This window comes from Rhinopithecus bieti, unplaced genomic scaffold (assembly GCF_001698545.2).
Source record: "Rhinopithecus bieti isolate Rb0 unplaced genomic scaffold, ASM169854v2 scaffold_36959, whole genome shotgun sequence".
Lineage (NCBI taxonomy): Eukaryota > Metazoa > Chordata > Mammalia > Primates > Cercopithecidae > Rhinopithecus > Rhinopithecus bieti.
Window position 1 is genome coordinate 1,062,082 of NW_016816945.1, and position 22,876 is coordinate 1,084,957.

The 22,876-nt window shown below is 51.4% G+C and overlaps 1 protein-coding gene across 2 annotated transcripts; it reads right to left on the reverse strand.

Annotated features, from left to right (window-relative positions):
- Positions 1–5,061: 5,061 nt before the first annotated feature.
- On the reverse strand, positions 5,062–14,638 carry NEFH (neurofilament heavy chain). 2 transcript variants are annotated; one of them, XM_017855625.1, is made up of 5 exons: positions 13,687–14,638; positions 11,345–11,544; positions 10,087–10,211; positions 6,629–7,127; positions 5,062–6,526 (listed from the first exon to the last, which is right to left on the reverse strand). In XM_017855625.1, the coding sequence occupies exons 1-5, from the start codon at positions 14,567–14,569 to the stop codon at positions 5,645–5,647; spliced, it is 2,589 nt and encodes an 862-aa protein (XP_017711114.1). In that variant the 5' UTR covers positions 14,570–14,638; the 3' UTR covers positions 5,062–5,644. The 2 variants fall into 2 exon arrangements, with proteins under 2 accessions (XP_017711114.1, XP_017711113.1); XM_017855624.1 differs by having other exon boundaries at positions 5,062–7,127; positions 13,687–14,637.
- Positions 14,639–22,876: the final 8,238 nt, after the last annotated feature.

Sequence of the window (22,876 nt, forward strand, 5' to 3'; positions counted from 1 at the left end):
TTTTCATTATTGTTATTTTTTTTTTGAGACAGAGTTTCACACTTGTTGTCCAGGCTGGAGTGCAATGGCGCAATCTTGGCTCACTGCAACCTCCGCCTCCCAGGTTCAAACAATTCTCTTGCCTCAGCCTCCCAAGTAGCTGGGATTACAGGCGCTTGTCACCATGCCTGGCTAATTTTTGTATTTTTAGTAGAGGTGGAGTTTCAGCATGTTGACCAGGCTGGTCTCAAACTCCTGACCTCAGGTGATCCGCCCTCCTCGGCCTCCCAAAGTGCTGGGATTACAGGTGTGAGCCACCACGCCCGGCCAAGACCTAACTTTTAATTTCACTGATTTTCTCTGTCATTTTTATATTCTCTATTTCATTAATTTCCACTCTAATCTTTCTTTGGGTTTACTTTGCTCTTCTTTTTTCAATGTCTTAAGGTAGAAATTTAGGTTACTGATTTGAGGTCATTCTTCTTTTTCTTTCTTTCTTTATTTAGAGACAGGATCTTGCTCTGTCACCCAGGTTGGAGTGCAGTGGTACAATCATAGCTCACTGCAGTCTTGAACTCCTGGGCTCAGGCAACCCTCCTGCCTCAGCCTCCCAAGTAGCTGGGACTACAGGCACACGCCACTGTTCCTGGTTAATTTTTTAATTTTTGTTTTGTAGTGATGGGGTCTCACTATGTTCCCCAAGCTGGTCTAGAACTCCTGGGCTGAAGTGATCCTCCAGCCTCAGCCTCCCAAAGTGCTGGGATTACAGGCATGAGCCACTGTGCCTGGCCTCATTCATCTTTTTAAATGTAGACATTTGCAACTTTAAATTTCCCTCTAAGCATTGTTTTAGTTGCATACCATAAGTTTTCATATGTTATGTCTTGATTTTCATTCATCTAAAAATATTCTGATTTCCCATCTGATTTCATCTTTGACCCATTGGTTATTTAGGAGTGTTTGGTTTTCAACATATTTGTGACTTTCCCAGATTACTTATTAACTTTTAGTTTTACTCTAGTGTAAGAGAAGCTTAGTTACATCTATTTCTGTGTAACAAATTACCCAAGAACTTGGTGACTTCAAACAACAAACATTTATTATTATCCAGGCACAGCTTAGCTGGGTGGCTGTTCCTTAAAGCCTCTCATAAGGCTTCAATCAGGGTGTTGGATGGGGCTGCAGTCTCATTTGATGGCTCAACTGGGGAAGATCTGCTTCCATTCTCATTCGTGTGGTTATTAGTAGAATTCAGTTTCTTCTTGAATTTAGGACCTCAGTTCCTTACTGGCTATTGGCCAAAGGGTTCCTTCAGTTTCTTACCATGTAGGCCTCTCCTTAGGGCAACTCACAACATGGTAGCTGGCTTCCATCACAGTGAGAGCAAACAAAACAGAAGCCAGAATCTTCTTGTAAACTACTCATGGAAATGACATTCTACCACTTTGCCATATACTAGTCATTAGAACGAATTACTAAATCAGGCCTACATTGAAGGGGAGGGTATTACAAAAGAGCAAAAATAACAGGAGGTGGGAACTGTTGGGAACCATTTTATGTTATTAATTTTTTTTTTTTTTTTTTAAGACGGAGTCTCGCTCTGTCGCCCAGGTTGGAGTGCAGTGGCCAGATCTCAGCTCACTGCAAGCTCCGCCTCTCGGATTTATGCCGTTCTCCTGCCTCAGCCTCCCAAGTAGCTGGGACTACAGGCGCCCGCCACCTTGCCCAGCTAGTTTTTTGTATTTTTAGTAGAGATGGGGTTTCACTGTGTTAGCCAGGATGGTCTCGATCTCCTGACCTCATGATTCACCTGTCTTGGCCTCTCAAAGTGCTGGGATTACAGGCTTGAGCCACCACGCCCAGCCTATTTTATTAATTTTTAATTTATCTCTTAGAGACAGAGTTTTACTGTCACTCAGGCTGGAGTACAGTGGTAGCAATCATAGCTCACTGTAACCTTGAACTCCTGGGCTCAAGCAATCCTTCTGCCTCAGCCTCCCAAGTAGCTACAACTACAGGCTTGCACCACTATGCCCAGTAGTTTGTTTTTGTTTTGTTTTGGTTAAATTTTTGGTAGACAAGGGCTTTGGTACCCAGGCTGGATTCAAACTCCTGGCCTCACACAATCCTCCTGCCTCAGCTTCCCAAAGTGCTTGGATTACAGGCACTTGGCCATTGGAGCCATTATAGAGGAAGCCTATCACAAAAGCCAATATTGAGGAAAACAGACCTGACAGCCAAGAAGTGACTGAGTCCAGTGACTTCACTTCAGCCCTTGAATGTTGCCATTAGGTTTTGTCACATGCAATATTCTGACATGTGCTAGAATGGCTGCCCAAACATTAGGGGGAACAATTCATCCCCATTTGCCCAGGACTTCCCTAGTTTTAACACTAAAAGTCCTGTATCTTGGGAAATTCCTATATCCCAGGTGAATTGGAACAGCTGACACCTGACATAGCAGTCATTTGATGACCAAAATTAAACCAATGCAGCTTGCTCCGGGCTCTGTGGCATGGTACTACAGAAAACATGGACTCTGGAGTTAAGGTTTGGGTTCAAATTCTAGCACTATCATTTACTAGCTGTGTGGCTCTGGGCAACTCACCTCACCTGTTTTCTCACCATTAAAATAGGCATCAGAATCTCTGTGTTGAAAAATGCCCATATGGATTGGAGAGAATTTATGTAAAAACATGATTATCTCTGCCATGCTTCATGGCTCACACCTGTAATCCCAGCACTTTGGGAGGCTGAGGTGGGTGGATCACCTGAGGTCAGCCTGGCCAACATGGTGAAACCCCATCTCTACTAAAAATACAAAAATTAGCCAGGCATGGTGGCACGCACCTGTAGTCCCAGCTACTTGGGAGGCTGAGGCAGGAGAACTGCTTGATGCCAGGAGGCGGAGGTTGCAGTGAGCCAAGATCGTGCCACTACACTCCAGCCTGGGTGACAGAGCAAGACCATCTCAAAACAAAAACAAAAACAAAGCATGGTTATCTCAACAAATGGTACTTGTCATCATTATAAGTATTTTGAGGTTCTCAACCAACTGTAACTTTTTTCAGATAAGACACATGGGAATTTCCTGGGTCTTAGATCCCAGTTGGATATTCAGATGCTGTACTATGTGCCAGGGCCTGTGGAGGTCTGTCTGATTTCCCTAGGGAAGAGATGCTCAGAAAATTAATGCTTAGGTTTTCATAGAGTCCTTGGGCATGTTTGATAATGAAGAGCCAACCAATCAAAGCCATTTCTCTCTCTCTTTCTTTGTTTTTTGGAAAAAAGTTCTCACCCTTTCACACAGACTGGAGTGCAATGTGATCATAGTTCACTACAGCCTTGAACTCCTGGGTTAAAACAATCCTTTCACCTCAGCCCCCTAGTAGCTGGGACCACAGGCGTGTGCCCCATACCCAGCTAATTTTATTATTTTATTTTTTCTCTATCACCCCAGCTAGATGGCACTGGCGCAATCTCAGCTCACCGCAACCTCTTCCTCCCAGGTTCAAGTGATTCTCGTACCTCAGCCTCCTGAGTAGCTGGGATTACAGGCGCCCGCCACCACACCCAGTTAGTTTTTTTTTTGTTTCGTTTTGCTTTTTGAGATGGAGTCTTTCTCTACCACCCAGGCTGGAGTGCAGGTGACACAATCTTGGCTCACTGCAATCTCTGCCCTTCTCGGTTCAAGCGATTCTCCTGCCTCAGCCTCCCAAGTAGCTGGGATTACAGACGTGCACCACCACATCCAGCTAATTTTTTGTATTTTTAGTAGAGATGGGGTTTCACCATGTTGGCCAGGCTGGTCTCAAACTCCTGACCTCAAGTGATCCGCCTGCCTTGGCCTCCCAAAGTGCTGGGATTATAGGCGTGAGCCACCACACCTACCCAATTTTTGTATTTTCAGTCAAGATGGGGTTTCACCATGTTGGCCAGGCTGGTTTCGAACTCCTAACCTCAAGTGATTCGCCTGCCTTGTTCTCCCAAAGTGCTGGGATTACAGAACAAAGCCACCATGCCCGGCCCCAGCTAATTAAAAAAAAAAAAAAAAAACTTTTAAGATGTGGGGTCTACGTTGCCTAGGCTGATCTCAAACTCCTGGGCTCAAGTGATCCTCCCACTTTGGCCTCCTAAAGTGTTGGGCTCATTGGCATGAGCCATCATGTCCTGCTGGAATGTTTTTTTTTTTTTTTTTGAGACAGAGTCTTGCTGTGTCGCCAGGCTGGAGTGCAGTGGCACGATCTTAGCTCACTGCAAGCTCCACCTCCAGGGTTTAAGCAATTCTCCTGCCTCAGCCTCCCGAGTAGCTGGGACTACAGGCATGTGCCATCATGTCCAGCTAATTTTTGTATTTTCAGTAGAGATAGGGTTTCACCATGTTGGCCAGGCTGGTCTTGAACTCCTGACCTTGTGATCTGCCCGCCCTGGCCTCCCAAAGTGCTGGGATTACAGGTATGAGCCACCACACCTGGGTAAGTGTGCATTTTTTAATTATTTTTTTTTTGAGACGGAGTCTTGCTCTGTCGCCCAGGCTGGAGTGCAGTGGCACGATCTCCGCTCACTGCAAGTTCCGCCTCCCAGGCTCACACCATTCTCCTGCCTCAGCCTCCCAAGTAGCTGGTACTACAGGTGCCCTCTACCACACCCGGCTAATTTTTTGTATTTTTAGTAGAGACGGGGTTTCACCGTGTTACCAGGATGGTCCCGATCTCCTGACCTCGTGATCCACTCGCCTCAGCCTCCCAAAGTGCTGGGATTACAGACATGAGCCACTGCGCCCGGCCAAGCGTGCATTTTCATAATGCTCCCAGGTGATGCTGCTGAAGGCAGTCCACAGTCCACACCAAGAACCCACATACCAGGTCACCTGTACAGATCATAAAAATGAAGCCCATAGCACACTGCCTGGCACATGGTTTGTGCTCAGGAAACAGCACTAGAGAGACCATGCAAGTCGCTCTAGACCCACGAGGGAACTGATGCTTGCTCAGTCCCATGCAGTCTTGGGTGTCCCATCCAGACCTCCCCTTCCCTGCCCCCAGCCTTCCCATGGGAAGAGAGTAAGTAACAGCGGCAACATTTTCATTTTATAAGCACTTGGTTTTATTGCACAGAAGCAATTGAAAGTGGACTCCAGTGGAAAGTGCGCCCTGGCATAATTCAGTGGCCAGTGCCCGGCCCCACCTGGACCGCTCTTCCAGAATAGAGAGCTCTGGGCAAGGGCTTGACCACTCCTTTGGAAAACAGAAGGCATTTGGGAATAGGTTAAGACATCTCAAGCATAATGTGTTTCTAACTGCTCATTCATTATTGCGGTCATCTGTCAGTTGCACACAGAGGCAATAAATGCACTTATTTGGAAAGGAGGGGGCAGTTTTATAGTCAAGTGTTTACGTGTGGCATTCGGCATGTATCACATTCAGCTACATAAGCTATCATAACATAATTGTCCATCGCCTGGGGAGGGCGTGGGGGCAGGGGCCTGGGAGTGCCCTCTCTTGCTAACATATTGCTAACAAATTCCTGTTTGAAGGAAGCCCCGTCATCAAAGCAGTTTCTTCTTACATAAAGAGAAAAAGTGAAAATTGTGTTAATCCGATCCTTGAGCTCTGGGACTCTTCTGAGTTTCTTTGGCTGTTCCGGATGTTCCTTTCTCCCTGCCTTACTTCCCCTTGGCGGCCTTGTCTTCTGTGGCCTTCTCTGGAGGCCTGCTATCTTTTTGGTCTGTGCTGGAGGATTTTTCAGCCTTTTCCGCCTTAGGCTTGCTAGGCTCCTTTGAGAGGGTCTTGTCATCCTCCTTGGCTTTGGCCTCTGTCTTGGGTTTCTCCTCAGGCTTCTTGGCCTTCTCCTCCTTGGTGTCTTTTTTCTCCGGTGCTGCTGCCTCCTCCTTCTCTGCTGGTTTGCTGGGTTCCTTGGCCTTGGCATCATCTGGTTCCTTCTTGGCCATTTCTGTCTTCTCTTTGGGTTTAGCATCTTCCTTCACCTCCACCTTGGCAGGAGCCTCCTTCTCTGGGGTGGCGGCTTTTTTCTTATCTTCAGCCTCTTCCTTCTTGGCTTCAACTTTGGATTCTTTGGGCTTTTCGACAGCAGGTTCCTTCTTCTCCTCCACCTTGGGCTTTGGAGCCTCCTTCTTGGGTGCCTCCTCTTTCTTGCTGTCCTTCTTCTCCTCCGTTTTTGGCGTGGCAGGGGCTTTCTCTTCCTCCGCCTTCTTTGGGGACTCTTTGACTTTCACCTCCTGGGGCTTCTCCTCCTTCACTGGGGACTTCACCTCTTCCTTCTTTGGGATCTCTTTCTCAGGGGCCTTGGCATCCTCCTTCAGGGGAGACTTCGCCTTATCTGGGGACTTGACCTTCTCCTTGACAGGGCTTTTGGCCTTTTCAGGGGATTTGTCTGCAGGGGACCTTGCTTCCTCCTTCGCTGGCGTCTTGGCTTCTGGAGATTTCACATCAAGAGTCTTGGCCTTCTCGGGGGACTTCGCTTCCTCCTTCGCTGGGGACTTGGCCTTCTCGGGGGACTTCGCTTCCTCCTTCACTGGGGACTTGGCCTTCTCGGGGGACTTCGCTTCCTCCTTCACTGGGGACTTGGCCTTCTCAGGGGACTTGGCCTCAGCCAGTGACTTTGCCTCTTCCTTTGCTGGGGACTTGGCCTTCTCAGGGGACTTGGCCTCAGCCGGTGACTTTGCCTCTTCCTTTGCTGGAGACTTGGCCTTCTCGGGGGACTTGACCTCAGTTGGGGATTTTGCTTCCTCCTTCTCTGGGGACTTGGCCTCAGCCGGTGACTTTGCCTCTTCCTTTACTGGTGACTTGGCTTCCTTCTCTGGGGATGCAGCCTCTTCTGCTGGGGGAGACTTTGCTTCTTCTTCTCCCCCTTCTGCCTCCTCCTCTTCACCCCCTTCTTCCTCCTTGCCCTCCTCCTCTTTGGCCTCTTTCTCCTCTTCTTCAGTCACTTCTTCAGTTACTTGGGTCTCCTCTGTCTGTTCCTCCACAATCACAGTTTCTTTCTCAGACTTCTCCACCACTTTGACCTTCTCTTCGCTTTTGACCTTTATGTGAGTGGACACAGCGGGAATTTTGGGGAGTCCTTCAGGAAGCGAGAAAGGAATTGGGCCAAAGCCAATCCGACACTCTTCACCTTCCAGGAGTTTTCTGCAGGATGGATAATGGAACACATTACTATACACTCAGAGCAAATTCACTATTTGGGTTCTTCCTAGACTATCCTGAAGGTCACTGACACTGAATGATATGGATTTTGGTGGAACAGGAATGTGAAGGGTGGGCATTATGAGCCTGGAGAAAGTCACTTGGCAAATCATTCCAGTGACCACCCAGAATATGTAACCCAGTGGACTGGGTTTTTTTTTTTTTTTGTGAGACAGGGTCTCGCTCTATTGCCCAGGCTTAAGCAACTGGTCTTCTTCAATACAGCTAAGCCTGAAACTTTTGAAATAAAACAACTTTTGCCCCATAAAAAAGGCCCTCAAGAGAAAGCTCCTGAATAAATTTAACAAAGGTTAAATTTATTGTACCTCAAACTAAAATATTATTCAAGAGAATCCTGGGAGCCTGAGCAAACAATTCCATTTTTTTCTCTTTTTGAGATGGAGTCTCGCTCTGTCGCCTAGGCTGGAGTCCAGTGGTACAATCTTAGCTCACTACAACCTCTGCCTCCAAGATTCAAATAATTCTCCTCTCTCAGCCTCCTGAATAGCTGGGAGTAGAGGCACATGCCACCACGCCCAGTTAATTTTTGTATTTTTAGTAGAGACGGGGTTCACAATATTGGTCAGGCTGGTCTCAAACTCCTGACCTCAGGTGATCCACCCGCCTCAGCCTCCCAAAGTGCTGGGATTACAGGTGTGAGCCACCACGCCTAACCACAATTCCACTTTCATAAATTTGGGTTTAAGAGGTCTTAGAATGCTCCCATTTGAATCGCGAGTGTCTCTCGTCACCCTGTTTTACCATATTTTGAGTTTCAGGAATAGGGTAGAGGCTGCAGTTTCCCCTCCTGGCTTTGCTCCTCACTAGATGGGTGACCTTGGCCAAGACACACAAACTCTTTGAGCCTCAATTTCCTCATTGGAAAAAGAGGATCATTAGAGTCCCTACATCAGAGGGTTGTTTCAGTGAGACAACGAACAGAAAAGACTTGGCAGAGTGCCTGTCTCAGAGTAAGTGTGGGGGTTACCCCTCAGACTAGTGCTTCCCAAATTTAGCAGCACACAGATGACTGGGGATCTTATCAAAATGCAGATTCTGATTCAGCAGGTCTGGGGAGGGGCTGAGAGTCTGTCTTTTGTTGTTGTTTTTGAGACAGTGTCTCACTCTGTGATGACAGGCTGGAGTGCAGTGGCATGATCATAGCTCACTGAAACCTCCAACTCCCGGGCTCAGGTGATCCTCCCACGTCAGCCTCCCGAGCAGCTGAGACTAAAGGCATGTGCCACCATGCCCAACTATCTTTTTTTTTTTTTGTATTTTTTGTAGAAATGGGGTTTTGCCATGCTGCCCAGCTTGGCCTCAAACTCCTGAACTGAAACAATCTGTCTGCCTTGGCCTTCCAAAGTGCTGGGATTACAGACATGGGCCACCACACTCGACTGAGAGACTACCTTTCTGATAAGCTCTTGAATGACGCCAGTTCCGCTGGTTCATGTGCCATGCTTTGAGTAGCAAGATTACAGACTAGAGCCAAGAAGTAGGAAGCCACGGGTCACCAGTCAGAACTGGGACAAGTCCTTGGGGATCAGTCCTGCTCCTTAGCCCTGGCTCCCCCAGGTCTTATTCCTGAGACTGGCTTTCTCAAGACTGCCATTGACTAAGGATTCCCTCTGTGGCAGCCCAGTGGTACCTGTGCTTCCTGGATTAGCTTGGGAATGGGATTAGCTCATCTTCCTGACAACCCTATGACATGGGTGGTCTTATTATCATCTCCATTTTATTTCCCCAAGAAGTGAATGCTTGCAGAGCTAAGAAACTCTCAAGGACAGAGTTTTAAAGCTCCTTGACAATTCAAGCACCTCTTTTCCCTCCAAAGCAGGCCTCTGGCTGGCTGGATTTGGGGAGGGGATAAGGAACTTCCACCCTCTAAATCATTTCAGAATGAAAGTCAGTCACTCTCAAGACTCATTGGCTGGGCGCAGTGGCTCACGCCTGTAATCCCAGCACTTTGGGAGGCCAAGGTGGGCAGATCACCTGAGGTCAGGAGTTTGAGACCAGCCTGGCCAACACAGTGAAACCCGGTCTCTACTAAAGGATACAAAAAATAGCTGGGTGTGGTGGCGGGTGCCTGTAATCCCAGCTACTTGGGAGGCTGAGGCAGGAGAATCACTTGAACCCAGGAGACAGAGGTTGCAGTGAGCTGAGCTAATGCTGCTGCACTCCAGCCTGGGCAACACAGTGAGATTCCATCTCAAAAAAAAAAAAAAAGACTCATGTATCTCACAAAGTAAGAGTGGCTGCCAGGGGCTGAAGGAAGGAGAGAATGATAATGATGCCTTCTTGGGTATGGAGTTTCAGCTTGGGATGATGAAAACAGTTCTTGAGACAGTGGTTATGGCTGCACAGTAATGTGAAAATACTTAATATCACCGAACTGTCTACTTAACATGGTTAAATGGGGCTGCGCATGGTGGCTCACACCTATAATCCCAGGACTTTGGGAGGCTGAGGTGGGCAGATGGCTTGAGTCCAGGAGTTCGAGACCAGCCTGGCTAACATGGTGAAACCCCTTTTCTACTAAAAAAAAAAATACAAAAATTAGCCAGGCGTGGTGGCAGGCACCTGTAATCCCAGCTACTCAGGAGGCTGAGGCACAGGAATCGCTTGAACCCAGGAGGGAGAGGTTGCAGTGGGCAGAGATCACACCACTGTACTCCAGCCTGGGCAACACAGTAAGTCTGTCTCAAAAAAATAAATAAAATATAAAATAAATAAATTGGTTCAATGGTAAATTGTATGTTTTATCTATTTTGCCACAATTTAAAAAGAGTCCTGTCCCTAAGACAGGTAGGCTGCCTAAATGGGGTCTTGCAACCCAAGGCTTAGCGTCTCATAGGAACACAAGGTTTCTCCACCATGTGACGGCCCCTGTGCGTCTCACCTGTAAGCGGCTATCTCTATATCCAGAGCCATCTTGACATTGAGCAGGTCCTGGTATTCTCGCAGCTGGGCTGCCATCTCCCACTTAGTGTTCCTCAGCTCAGTGTCCAGCTGCTGAATGGCTTCCTGGAAAGGAGAGGTGACACACATCACATGCCAGCCAGTGTCTGGTCCTCAGTACCAGGGAAGCTGCAGTGGGCTGTGCAACCCCAGAGTAGGCCCATCCAGCCAGGCTCACTGGGGCCAACCCCAACCCTGCTGGAGCTGTTGGGTCCTCATTAGTGGACATGGAACAATCTGGAGCAAAAATTCTGCTGTATAATGACCTCAGCCTGGGGAAGGTCTGAAATGAAATACATCAGACGTCAACAGTTCCTGTTTGTTTGGCTGATAGGATAATGGGAGAACTTTTAGAGATCTTGAGCTTAGAAAGTGCTCAGTGAGGACAGGAGGGGTGGCTCATGCCTGCATTCCCAACACTTTGGGAAGCCGAGGAGGACGGATCACTTGAGGTCAGGAGTTCAAGACTAGCCTGGCCAACATGGTGAAACCCTGTCTCTACTGAAAATACAAAAATTAGCCGGATGTGGTGGCATACGTCTGTAGTCCCAGCTACTTGGGAGGCTGAGACAGAAGAATCACTTGAACCCAGGAGGCGGAGGTTACAGTGAGCCGAGATCGCACCACTGTACTCCAGCCTGGAAGACATAGCGAGACTCTGGTGGTTCACGCCTGTAATTCCAGCATTTTGGTAGGCTGAGGCAGGAGGATCGCTTCAGCTCAGGAGTTTGAGACCAGCCTGGGCAACACAGTGAGACCTCATTTCTACAAAACAATTAAATAATTAGCTGGACATGGTGATGTGCACCTGTAGTCCCAGCTACTCAGGAGGCTGAGGCTCGAGAATCTCTTGAGTCCAGGAGGCAGAGGTTGCAGTGAGCTGAGATCATGCCACTGCCCTCCAGCCTGGGCAACAGAGTGAGACTCCATCTCAAAACAAATACATAAATAAATAAAAGTTTATCTCTTTAATCTTTCCAGCTCTGCAAAACAGGCTTTTTTTTTCATTGCTGGAAAGGAATTCAGATTCAGAGAATTAGATAACTTTCCTAGGGTCACGCAGCTGGAAAGTGCTGGTATGTCTGACTCCAAGGGCCACAATCTTAACCACTACAATCCTACTCAGTGAGGGACAGTAACTTGTCCAGGGTTACCCAATCAAGTAAGGCAGTCTGGCTGTCTGCCTTGCCCCTGCCCACCTGGTAGGATGCTATGTCGGCCTGATGACGGTCCTCCAGCTCAGAGCGCTGCCTCTCCAGTGAGTCCTTGGTGCTTTTCAGTGCCTCCAGCTCTGTGGTCCTGGCCTGCAGCTGACGCCGGTACTCAGTTATCTCCTCCTGCGCTGAGCGCATGGCATCTGTGTTCACCTTGGCTGCCTCCGACAGTCGGTCCAGCCTCACTGGGGGAGAAGGTAGCAGGGCACAGGGTTAGACACACCTGGATTTGGGTTCTAATGCCCAGATTTTTGTTTTTTGAGACAGAGTCTCACTCTGTTGCTCAGGCCAGAGTGCAGTGGCGCAATCTCGGCTCACTGCCAGCTCCGCCTCCTGGGTTCAAGCGATTCTCCTGCCTCAGTCTCCCGAGTAACGGGATTACAGGCACCCGCCACTATGCCCAGCTAATTTTTTGTATTTTTAGTAGACATGGGGTTTTGCCACATTGGCCAGGCTAGTCTTGAACTCCTGACCTCATGATTCACCTGCCTCGGCCTCCCAAAGTGCTGGGATTACAGGCGTGAGCCACCGCGCCCAGCCTAATGCCCAGATTTTGAAGGTGATACACGTGGATATACCTACTGCGTGTGCCAGGCACCATCGTGGATGCTTGACTCACTCTGTCCTGTGAGGTAAAGGCAAGTGACTACTCCCCAAGGCCACCCAGCTAGTGAGTGGCAGAGCTGGGACTCAAATCCCCAAAGATCAGGCTCTGTATCCTGCAATGTGGGATCCAAAAACCCTGCAGAGGAAACCCTGGTCCAGCTCCCTGGCAAGGGCCTGGCAGTGCTGGGGGTTCAGATGTTATACCTGGCCCATGGGGCTTAACACTGAGCTGGAGGCTTGTGGCGAGAGGCAGGAGGGTACCGTGAGCAATCAGGTCACCTTGTAGCCATGGTCCCTTCCTTACAGGTTTCTGCGCAGAGTCCAAGGTCATTGCAGAGCCCGTGGCCTGGGTGCCAACCCCCCTGTCCCTTTCTCCACCTAGTTGCACACTGTCCCTGAGCATTGGTAGCCACACCCCAGCCTCTGCCAGCAACCAGTTCCTGGTTCCCAGGAAACCTTCCAGGGGCAGTAGAGGTCTGGAGACTGGTCTTTAGCTCATGAAAGTGAACGTCCTGAATCCCCAGATAGTGGCACCCAGGATATGAGTCTTGGTGGGGAGGGAGGAAGGAAGGAAGCCAGCTGAGTGGGCCAGTAAAATTCTGGGACGTCTGTCCCTATGACTGGCAAACCCAAAAGAGGTTTCCGCAGGGAGGGGCCTTGCTGCGGAGATGGAGGAGGGGATGGTTCTGCTCTGCAGAGGAGTGGAAAAGGAACAGAAAAAGCTATGCATCCAAATCCCAGTTTTCCTGGCTTTCCCTGCTAGTGCTGGCAAAGACTTAGAAACCATCCAGGTGGTTGGGGATTCTCAATTATTGTGAATCACAGATGCTTTTGGAAAATCACTGAAGCCTCTGCCCTCTCTCCCAAAACGACGCAAAGTTTTAGAGTTTCGTGAGAGATCACGGAACTCCCCGAATCAAGCAGACCAGTTGATCTACCTCACTCTTTCAACTCAAAAAGAAATTAAAACCAGAGAGGGCAAGTGTTGGTCAAGGTCACCCTGCAGCTGCTGGGCACAGCTTCAAGGCAGCGCAATCTAGCTGACTCAGGGCTGCAAGGAGTTGGGGGAGGGGCAGACTTGGGAGGCTCCCAGCTCTCCTAAAGGAGAAAGAGGACATTAAAACATGAACGGGTCCACCAGCCACCTCGGCCACAGGCAGCAATTGATTGTGGTAATGGTTCCCCCTAAGAAGAAAAGACGCGAAAAGGCCCTGCCACACCCCACGTGGAAGATTAAGGTAGGGACGTTAAGCACTGAGCACGGAGTGGGGAGGAGCCTGGTAGGGGAGAGAGGAATAGGGTTCCTTGCAGGGTGCAGGAGAAGGGGTGGCAGCATTGGCGGGGAAGCCTTGCTACTTAGAAGGGCTAAGAGTCTCCAGCACGTGCAGACCAGAATCCTGCATCACTTTTTCCCTATAGATGACATTTGTTTTGTTCTCAACTGGGGAGCGACATCACAGTGGGGTTGCCTAAGCTTGGGGTAGAGAGCAGCGGGGGGCCCAGAGCTTAAGTACAGCTCTGAAGAACCTGGAAAGGGGGAACCGAAGGACAATCCAGAGTTGAGTATGTCCCACAAGAGACCCAGAGTAAAACCGCGATTTAACTAGGGGCATGCACTTTGCAGAGGGAAGGTGAGCAGCGCCCCCTTGGGTCACACCGCCCAGAAGCTCGCTGCGGGGTCAGCGGGGGCGCCCCTCCCCCCCACCCGCGGGCCTGCGCACCTCGGAACCACTCCTCGGACTGTAGCGTGCTCTGCACCGCGTGGCCTTCAAGTTGCGCGCGGATCTCGCGCAGCGCCGACGTCACGTCGCACTTGAGGGCGTCGCGCGTCTCGGCCTGCACCTGCGCCTGCGCGGCGCTGGAGCCCTGGATCTGGCCAAGCAGCTCTCCCACCTCCTCCTGGTGGTGGCGCCGCAGGTAGCCGCACTCCTCCTGCAGCGCCTGCGCCTTCTTCTGCAGTTCCACGCGCGCCGCCTCGGCCTCCTGCGCGAAGCGCGCGAGCGCGCGGGCCGCCGCCTCGGCCTCCTCTCGCTGCCGGGCCTCGTCGTCGAGGCGCTGGCGCACGTGCGCGATATCCTCGAGCAGGTGCTCCTGCTCCAGGCGTAGTTGACCGCGCGCCGCGCCCAGACGCAGCACCGCGCCGCGCATTTCGCGGACCTCGCGCTCATACAGCTCGCCCATAGCGGAGCGGCCCGCCTGCTGCTGCCGCAACGCCGCCGCCTCGCCCTCCAGGCTGCGGTTGTGCGCCTCCAGCTGCCGCACCTTGTCGATGTACCCCGCGAAGCGGTCGTTTAGCGCCTGCAGCTGCTCCTTCTCACTGCGCGCTGTGGCCGCCGCCACCACGCAGCCCTCCGGCCCGTTGCTCAGCGTGTCCAGCGAGTCGGTGCTCGAGGCGGCGCCTGCGCCGCGGAAGCGGCTGGGCGAGGCGGATACGGAGCTCACGGACGTCCGTGTCCACGAGTGGAAGCCGCTGGAGGAGCCGGCGGCGGAGCGCGTCCCGCCTGCGCCGCCCTTTCGGGCCAGCGCGTAGTGGAGGCTGCCGCCGCCGTGCAGCGGCGCGAACGGGGCGCCCAGCAGCGCGTCCGCGCCGCCGAAGCTCATCATGGCCGGAGCAGGTGCGCGGGGCCGGGACGGGGCTGGAGGCACTGCGGCAGCACCAGGGCGCCGGCCCTTTTATAGCCGCCGCGGCCGGGTCCAACCCCTTGGCAGTGAGGGGGTGGGGAGGAGGGCCCCGCCCTCTCCGCTTCCTCCCCTGCGGCCCCCGGCTGACCGGCTCAGCCGCAGTGAGAGGGGCGGGGCAGGGGACCGAGGAGGGAAGGGGAATCGACGCTGCGTCAGCGGAGACCCCCGAGTTCGGGGAAGCGGGCAGGGGACTCCCGGAGTGGGCCAGTGAAGACCCCCGGGTATGCGTCGGAAGAGCCCGAGAGTGTGTTCGGAATAAGAAAGGGGACTTGAAACAGGGAGAGGACAAGGAGAAACCTGATGGGAATAGGGGCAGGATGCCCTCGGGATGGAACACTGGAAGATTGCAGTCATTAGGATGACGGGATCCCTGTATGAGAGAGGACACGAGGCTTTCCAAGTAGTTAAGAGAGGCCCTCAGGATAGGGGGTGCAGAGACTGTGCAGCCAGCCCCGGAATAGAGGAGGGAGCAAGACAGTACTGAATGGGGGCATGGACGCTCCATAGAACGGAGACAGGAGACCCCTGACCCGGGGAAGTACAGTGTTCTCCTAACATCTAGAGGACCCACTTGGAGAGCGCTCAGGAAACTCCGCGGCCAGCCCTGGAATAGATGAAGGGGGACCTGGAGTTGGGGAGAATACCAAGACTACCCTCAGTGGGGGTATGGGAGACACTGCAGAGGATGGAGAGAGGGAACCCCAGATGGGTGAGGTTGGGAGGGGGCAAAGCATTCTATAAAATGTCTGCAGTGGCCCCCGAGAAAGGAGACAGGAGACCCTGCTGCCAGCCCCAGTAAAGGGGACGGACCTTCAGCGAAGCAGGCAGAGGGTCCCCTGAATAGGCAGGAGGAAGCTGGGCTGAGTTTGAGGGGCAGATAACCCACAGTGGGGGTACCGTAGCGGGGCTTGGGCATGAAATTGAGAGAGCTGGCGCCTGTGTGGGGTGGGGGGAAATGATGGGTGTCACCCGAGCCAGGTTCTGCACACTGGGGTCAGCTAAGCGGTTTGCTAGTCGAATGACCTTGGACGAGCTGTATTCTCCCACCCTTGTTTTTCCATCTGTACAACGAAGGGGTCTTGCCCAGAGACAAGCTCCAACTCCTGACCCCCGACTGCCCCAGGAAGTTCCACTTTGAGGGGTCTCTGGCTGAATCTGGGGAACCCACATCTTGCTGTTCTCTCACCACTATGAAGTCCTCTTTTCTCCCTCCCCCTCCCCATCTTCTCAGCCTCAACTTGTTCTCTGTTCCCCTACCCCCGTAACAGACAAGCAGGCGCCCATCCCTTCTCGCTTCCAGGGAAGTGGTGGGATGCTTTCCGGGTACAAAAATCCCTCACCCCAATAGGATGTCAGATAGAAAAAGGGGTCCCCAGGATTTAGGGGCTCTGCAACGGCTGTGACATTTGGTTCTTTATTGGTTTTGGCTCATGTTTTATGCCTTGGGAATGGGGGTGGCGCTGCGGCTGGCGCTTCAGCACCGGGGACAGGGCCTGCTCTTTGTTGGGCGTGGGGAGGGGAAAGAGATGAACCTCTGCTTTTACTTTAGGGGAGGGAAGGGAGGCACGGAGTGCTCAGGGGACCCGAGAGGGGAGGCGAGTGATCCAGCAGGGTCACACAGTGAGCCAGGGACCCCTCCTTGGACTTCCTGTCAGGGGTCCAGTTCCCTGTTTTCTGGGCTGTTCCCCTCCTGCATAGGGACCCCTGCGAAAGGACCCCTGGGGATGCCGGGAGCCCTGAGGCCCCCTTGAGAGTTTGTAGACTCCTACTTCCACTCTGAATCTCCCCAGACGGTTATCTCAACCCCACTACACCCCACTTTACCCGAGTTCTCCTGCTCCAGGATCCCCAGGACAGAACAGACAGATCCCCCAGGAAAGACCTCTGCCAGTTCCTTTCTCTTTGCCCTCTGTCTCCTTCCAAGGCCCCTGGTTCTAAGCAGACCCTCAGAGCTGGGAAAGTGATGGCGCTGTCCCTTTAACCATGTTTTACTGGAAGGAGAGTGCGCTGGGAGGAGGGAAGAGGGGGAGGGAGTTTCTGGTTTTGCGTGAAGAAGCAGAACATGATGAAGCAGTTTTTCCCCCATCTAAAGATCCAGTCATGCTCCAGTTTGCAGGGGGCAACAGGCTGGTTGCAGGTGGTTCTGGGAGAATGGAGGTGAGTAGCTGGTCTGAGGTCCCTGAGAAAGGCATGGGGAGGGGGGTGTTGGGCAGGACTCCCTTGTTCTCAGATGGCTCCCCATTTATTTGTCATTCTACTTGGAATTTTGCCATTGGAGCCTTGTTCCTCTGGGTCTTTTCGGTCTGCAGAATGCTGATACATTCTCTGGATGTGAGAAGGCTAACAAGCAGCTGACAGCAAGGAGGACTAGGGATTTGGGATAAAAAGGGGGCTCCAAGAGGGATTGTTTTGAGGCCAGGGGGCTACAACCGTCAGATTGAAGCTGCCTATGTAGTCCAAGAAGCCCCAAGCATGACTCTTGTGGCTGGAAAAAATGGCATGAGGGCTTGAGCCCTGAGGTCAGTTCCCCCAAAGGACCCTTCAGTCTCACCTCCAGAAAGCCATCCCTGGCTGCCTTCACCCCCACATTTAGTTAATTGTCCCCTCCTGGTTGTTCACATGGTTCCCAGGGCTCATCTCTGACGCTGCTTTCACCACTGTGTGTTGTGTGAATGAATCAATGAATGAATAAGTTCCGTCTATTCTCTAGCCAAACTTGTGGTCTAGAGGGGCTGTGAATGGTTCTGCCCTGAGTTCTTGGGGCTTGAATCGCTTTCACCTTCCTCCCTGGGATTCTTACCATTTGGAAGTGAGTAGAATAATATATTCATCTATCTATCCATCCGTCCGTCCATCCATCCACAGTTCTTGGAGTATATCTTCCCAGAGCCTGGACTTGGCAGTGAGCATTGTGAATCTCCCAAAGGCAAGTAGAGTGTGCTGAGTTTCACAAAATTCCTGCCCTTGGGCCCTTCTTGTCCCCATGTGTCTCCCAGACAAGGGTCCAGTGGCTCACAGTGAAGGACACACTGAGATTTGGGTCTCAGCCCCTGCTGTCCCTGGGCTTTTGTGGACCCCAAGGCTGGTGCTCTTCAGGAACATACATGCAGGGTGAAGGATAAAGCAGTAAGCGCTTAAACAGCCACCAGCCTCGCTGTTACTCACTGTTCACTAGGCAGGGATCATTGTCCCTATTTTATAGGCAAGTAGACTGAGGCCCGAGTGCGGAAGTGGGTTGCCTGAGTTGACTCAGTGACACAGCAGAGGCCAGTGTCTCAACTCATCCAGACCTGAGCTGGCACAGGACACACAGGGGGGAAACTTGTTTCTCTTGCACAGTAGCGGCCAACATGATCTGAGGGTAGAGGATTGAGAGACCATTAGAGAGGGGATGAGCAGCTTTCTGGGGCTGGGGTTGGGGTCTGGCCTCTGACAGATCACCCATCTGTGAGTCTCTGTGGCCCATAACCCAACACCAGCATAGCCTGCATGTGAGAACCCGCTTCCCGGCCCGGGTACCCTCTGACACTGTGTCACCTCTGTGGGAGCTACATGTGACCACTGTTTGGGATGCAGATGCTAAATTCCTCGTTCCCTTTTGCTGCTTGTTTTTTCTCCATAGGACTTGACCTTTTCTGACAGGCTACTATGTGTCTTACCTTCTCCACTAAAATAGAACTTCATCGGGACAGGGATTTTTGTTTGTTTTATTCACTGCTGACTTCTCCAGTGCTTGGAATATTGTCTGGCCTACGGTGGGTGCATAGCAAATAGTTTCAGGATGTCTGCGAGGCTCTACCTGAGAGGCCCATGATCACCCAGACATTTTAGCACTAGGCATCTGGACAGTTCCAGGCCCCAGGGAGGCTGCCCACAGGGTGACTGGAGAAGGAGGTCTTGAAAGTGTGGCCCCCATCCTGGGGCCTGAAGCCTCCCAGCCCAAGCTGTGTGGTCCACTTTGCTGAGGCTCAAACGTTGCCGGCTCTATTGCTTGCAGACTCACCCTGCTTCTGCACTGCCTGTTCCTTTTTATGTTCAGCAATTCCTTTTAGAAAGCACTGAGCCTTTCTTCCTGTTTCCTTTGCCCATGAATGTCCATCATGCCCCACATTCTCCGTCTCTCCTCTTGCCCCTCCTTTCTCCACTGCATTCCCTTCCCCCTCTTCCTTCTCCCTCTGTTATATCCCTCCCTCTTTCCCCCCAATTTCTCCTCTTTATTCCCTTCCTTTTCCTTTTTCTTCCTCTCCCTCGTTTTTTTTTCCTGTCCCTCCTTAGAGATGCTCTCTTTTTGCTGCGTTTGAATCTGATTAATAATAAAAGGGCGGCAGTCTCCCCACGCCTACTCCCTTTAGGACACAGAAAACAAAAGAACTAAACTGTGTGCAATTTTGCATAAGCCTCCGCCTCCTGGCTTCCACCCACAGCCTTAACCCCCAGGGACCAGCCACCGCTGACGCAGGCCTGCAGCAGGTCTGCCTGCCCGCCTGCCCATCTGCCACCCTCGGAGTGTACCAGGTGGGAAGCTGGATTCTACCCAAAGGCCAGGAACTGGTGGATGGGGTCACAGGTCGGCCCTATCTCCCCTGCTCTAGTTCCTGTTGTGGGAGACTATGGATGAATGATTCTTGGGCTGTGATTCCCAAGACGGAGAGTGAGATGGTTCATTGGACTTTCATCTAGTAACTGAGTGGGGCTTGCCAAGTTACAAGTGCCCCAGGGCTGTCATTACTCTTCTTACCTAGAGCAAGAGGCTAAGTAGCAATGGGAATGAAGGCTGTCATCTCAGGAAAGAAGGAGATGCCTAGCCTCTCTTATTCTTGCAATCCTATGAAATAGATACCATTACTATCCCCATGTCATGGTTTGAGAAATGAAGGCTCAGAGAGGCTGGTCATGGTAGCTTATGCCTGTAATCCCAGCACTTTGGAAGGCCAAGGTGGGAGGATCACTTGAGCCCAGGAGCTTGAGACCAGCTTAGGCAACATAGCAAGACTCTATCTCAATTAATAATAAATAAATAAGTTTGTAAGAAAATGATGGCTCAGATTGAATAACTTGCCCCAGGTTATACATCTGAAAAGTGGTGGAGCTGGGATTTGAACTCAGGTCTTATGGGCTGTGCAGCAGGAATACTGAACTACAAGACTGTACATCTCGCATTCAAGGCAGGCCCAACTGGACCTAGCACTTTCCTGATTCCATCACAGCTGGCCAGGGGCTTTGCTCTTGGGGTTTCTTCTGGTGCCTTGGTGGAAGCAAGGGGGATTGAAAATGGGCTCAATCAAAACTTGTTTCTTTTCCCCCAGGGTTTTATATTCTCTCTGGGTTGTCTTGAGGGAAGGAGGTTTCCCAGGCAGCATAGTCAGGAAGTTAAAATAATGACCAGCTCAGCTTTCTGGATGATCCTGACTGAGGAGATAGATGAGTAGAAAGAAGCGATGGGACAGTGATTGGTGTTCACAATGTAAATCTTTTTTTTTTTTTTTTTCAAAGTCTTGCTCTGTCGCCCAGGCTGGAGTGCAGTGGCGCAATCTCAGCTCACTGAAACCTCCACCTCCCAGGTTCAAGTGATTCTCGTGCCTCAGCCTCCTGAGTAGCTGGAATTACAGGCATGCACCACATGCCTGGCTAATTTTTGCATTTTTAGTAGAGATGGGGTTTTGCCATCTTGGCCAGCCTGGTCTGGTCTTGAACTCCTGGCCTCAAGTGATCCACTCGCCTCAGCCTCCCAAAGTGCTGGGATGACTAATGTGAGCTACTGCACCTGGGTTCACAGTGTAAATCTTGAGTGATGGAGAAAACAGCTTTGTCATCCTTTACATGGTGGGCACGTGCCTGCTGTGCTCCACGTACATACGTGGCGTCTGCAACAACGCTGTCAGCTGTGCAAGGTCACTGTCCTCTACAGAGTAGAACATCAACACTGAGAAAGAACGTGACCTGCCAAGGCCACAGAGCAAGGTGGTGGAGGGGCTGTGGGTCACTTCTAGGCTTTGTCCAGCACCCTTGCACCTCCTCCTAGTATCCATATTGGCTCTCAGGAAAAAAATTAAAAAAGGTTTCAGTGTTGTTTCATCTCTTTATTCTGGGGGAGAAGGAGGAGGGGCCCATACTACATTTTAGAGAAAGATTCATCCCAACTAAATTGGGATGTTGGGGGCCAAGTGCGGTGGCTCATGCCTGTAATCCCAGCACTTTGGGAGGCCAAGGCAGGTGGATCACCTGAGGTCAGGAGTTCAAGACACCTGGACGACATAGTGAAACCCCATCTCTACTAAAACTACAAAAATTAGCCAGGTGTGGTGGTGTGTGCCTGTAATCCCAGCTACTTGGGAGGCTGAGGCAGGAGAATCGCTTGAACCGAGGAGGCAGAGGTTGCAGTGAGCTGAGATCGTGCCATTGCACTCCAGCCTGGGTGACAGAGCAAGACTCTGTCTTGGAAAAACAAACAAACAAAAATGGGATTTTGGGACTTGAGGAAGAATTCACAGTTGGATATTCCACAGTTGGATATGAACCGAATTCATCAGTTCATTCCTGATGGCCAATGTTGGCATTACTGAGCCCTAAAAGAGGCGCCCCCGCAGGCTGGGCACAGTGGCTCTAGCCTGTAATCCCAGCACATTGGGAGGCCAAGGTGGGAGGATCGCTTGAGCCCAGGAGTTTAAGACCAGCATGGGCAACAAAGTGAGACCCTGTTTCTATAAAATAATTTAAAAATTAGCTGGATGTGGTTGTGTGCATCTGTAGATCCAGCTACTTGGGAGGTTGAACTGGGAGGATCATTGAGCCCAGGAGTTCAAGGCTTCTGTGAACTATAATTGTGCCGTTGCACTCCAGTCTAGGTGACAGAGTGAGACCCTGTCTCTTAAAAAAAAAGAAGAAGAAAAAGAAGCCCCTGCAAGTAGGTACAGCCCCAGGCTTGGTGGACATGAAGCTTGCCCTGCCCAGGGGCAGCTGCACCCTGGCTTCTCTCTCTGCAGTCAGCTGTGTGGGGACATGGAGGACTCGGGGGCAGCCTGGCACTGCCAAAGACAGCAGATGCCAGCATGGGAGAGACATGCCAAGAAAGTTTCTGAAACCTCTGCCTCAGCCCCGAGCCAGGCACTCCCTGTGCATGGAAAACTGCAGGGACCCAGAGTGGACCTGAACCAGGGACCTGGCCATACACAGCAGGGAAAGCTCTGCTGGGCACCTGAACTACCTTCTGGCATCTGGGGAGGTTAGCGGCTGCGGGAAGAGGAAGCAGAGCTTGAGGTCTTTGCTGTCTGTTAGTGGGAGTTAGTGGAGAAAATGTACTTTCTATTAAACATTTTGCTTCTTTGGTGGTCACCACAGAATTTCATTGCAAATTCCTGGGCTCGTCCAGATCATCCAAGTCAGAATCTCTTACAGAGGAGCCTGGGGATGTGCATTCTGAGCCAGTGTCCCTAGAGCAGGAGAACTGACTCTGGATCTGGCCTCGGCGAACTTTCCAGGCTCATTGTTCAAGCTCCTGCTGAGTCTTTCACACAGACTTTTACAAACATAATCTCATTTAGGCTCCACAACTCTATCTATTTAGTATTTTGAGATGGAGTCTCGCTGGAGTACAGTGGCGCGATCTCGGCTCACTGCAACCTCTGCCTCCCAGGTTCAAGAGATTCTCCTGCCTCAGCTTTCTGAGTAGCTGGGACTACAGGCACGTGCCACCATGCCCAGCTAATTTTTTTTTTTTTTGTATTTTCAGTAGAGACAGGGTTTCACCGTGTTAACCAGGAATGTCTCAATCTCCTGACCTCGTGATCCACCCGCCTCGGCCTCCCAATGTGCCAGGATTACAGGTGTGAGCCACCATGCGCGGCCCTAGGCTCTGCAACTCTAAGAAGCTTTGGCGAGTAAACAGGCCTGAAGAGTTGAAATAATTTGCCAAGCACAGAACCAGGATTCAAAACTTTGCAGTCTGGCTCTAGAATGCCACCCTGTCCCACCTCAAGACTGGCCCTCTCCTGGGAATTCCTTTCTCCCTCATCCTTCATGTCCTTTTCTCTGTGGAGCCATGTGCCCTGCCCATAAGTGCCTGTCCTGGGATCCAGGGGATGACATGTACTGGAGTCCCTGGTGCCCATGCCTTCTGACCCCTCCTAGACCATGAGCTGAGGGGACAGAGAGTGGCTCTTGCACCTGGGTGGTTCAGGATGTGTACAGTGGGTGAACAAATGGGGGGACATTTGAGGCCCAGACAGAAGG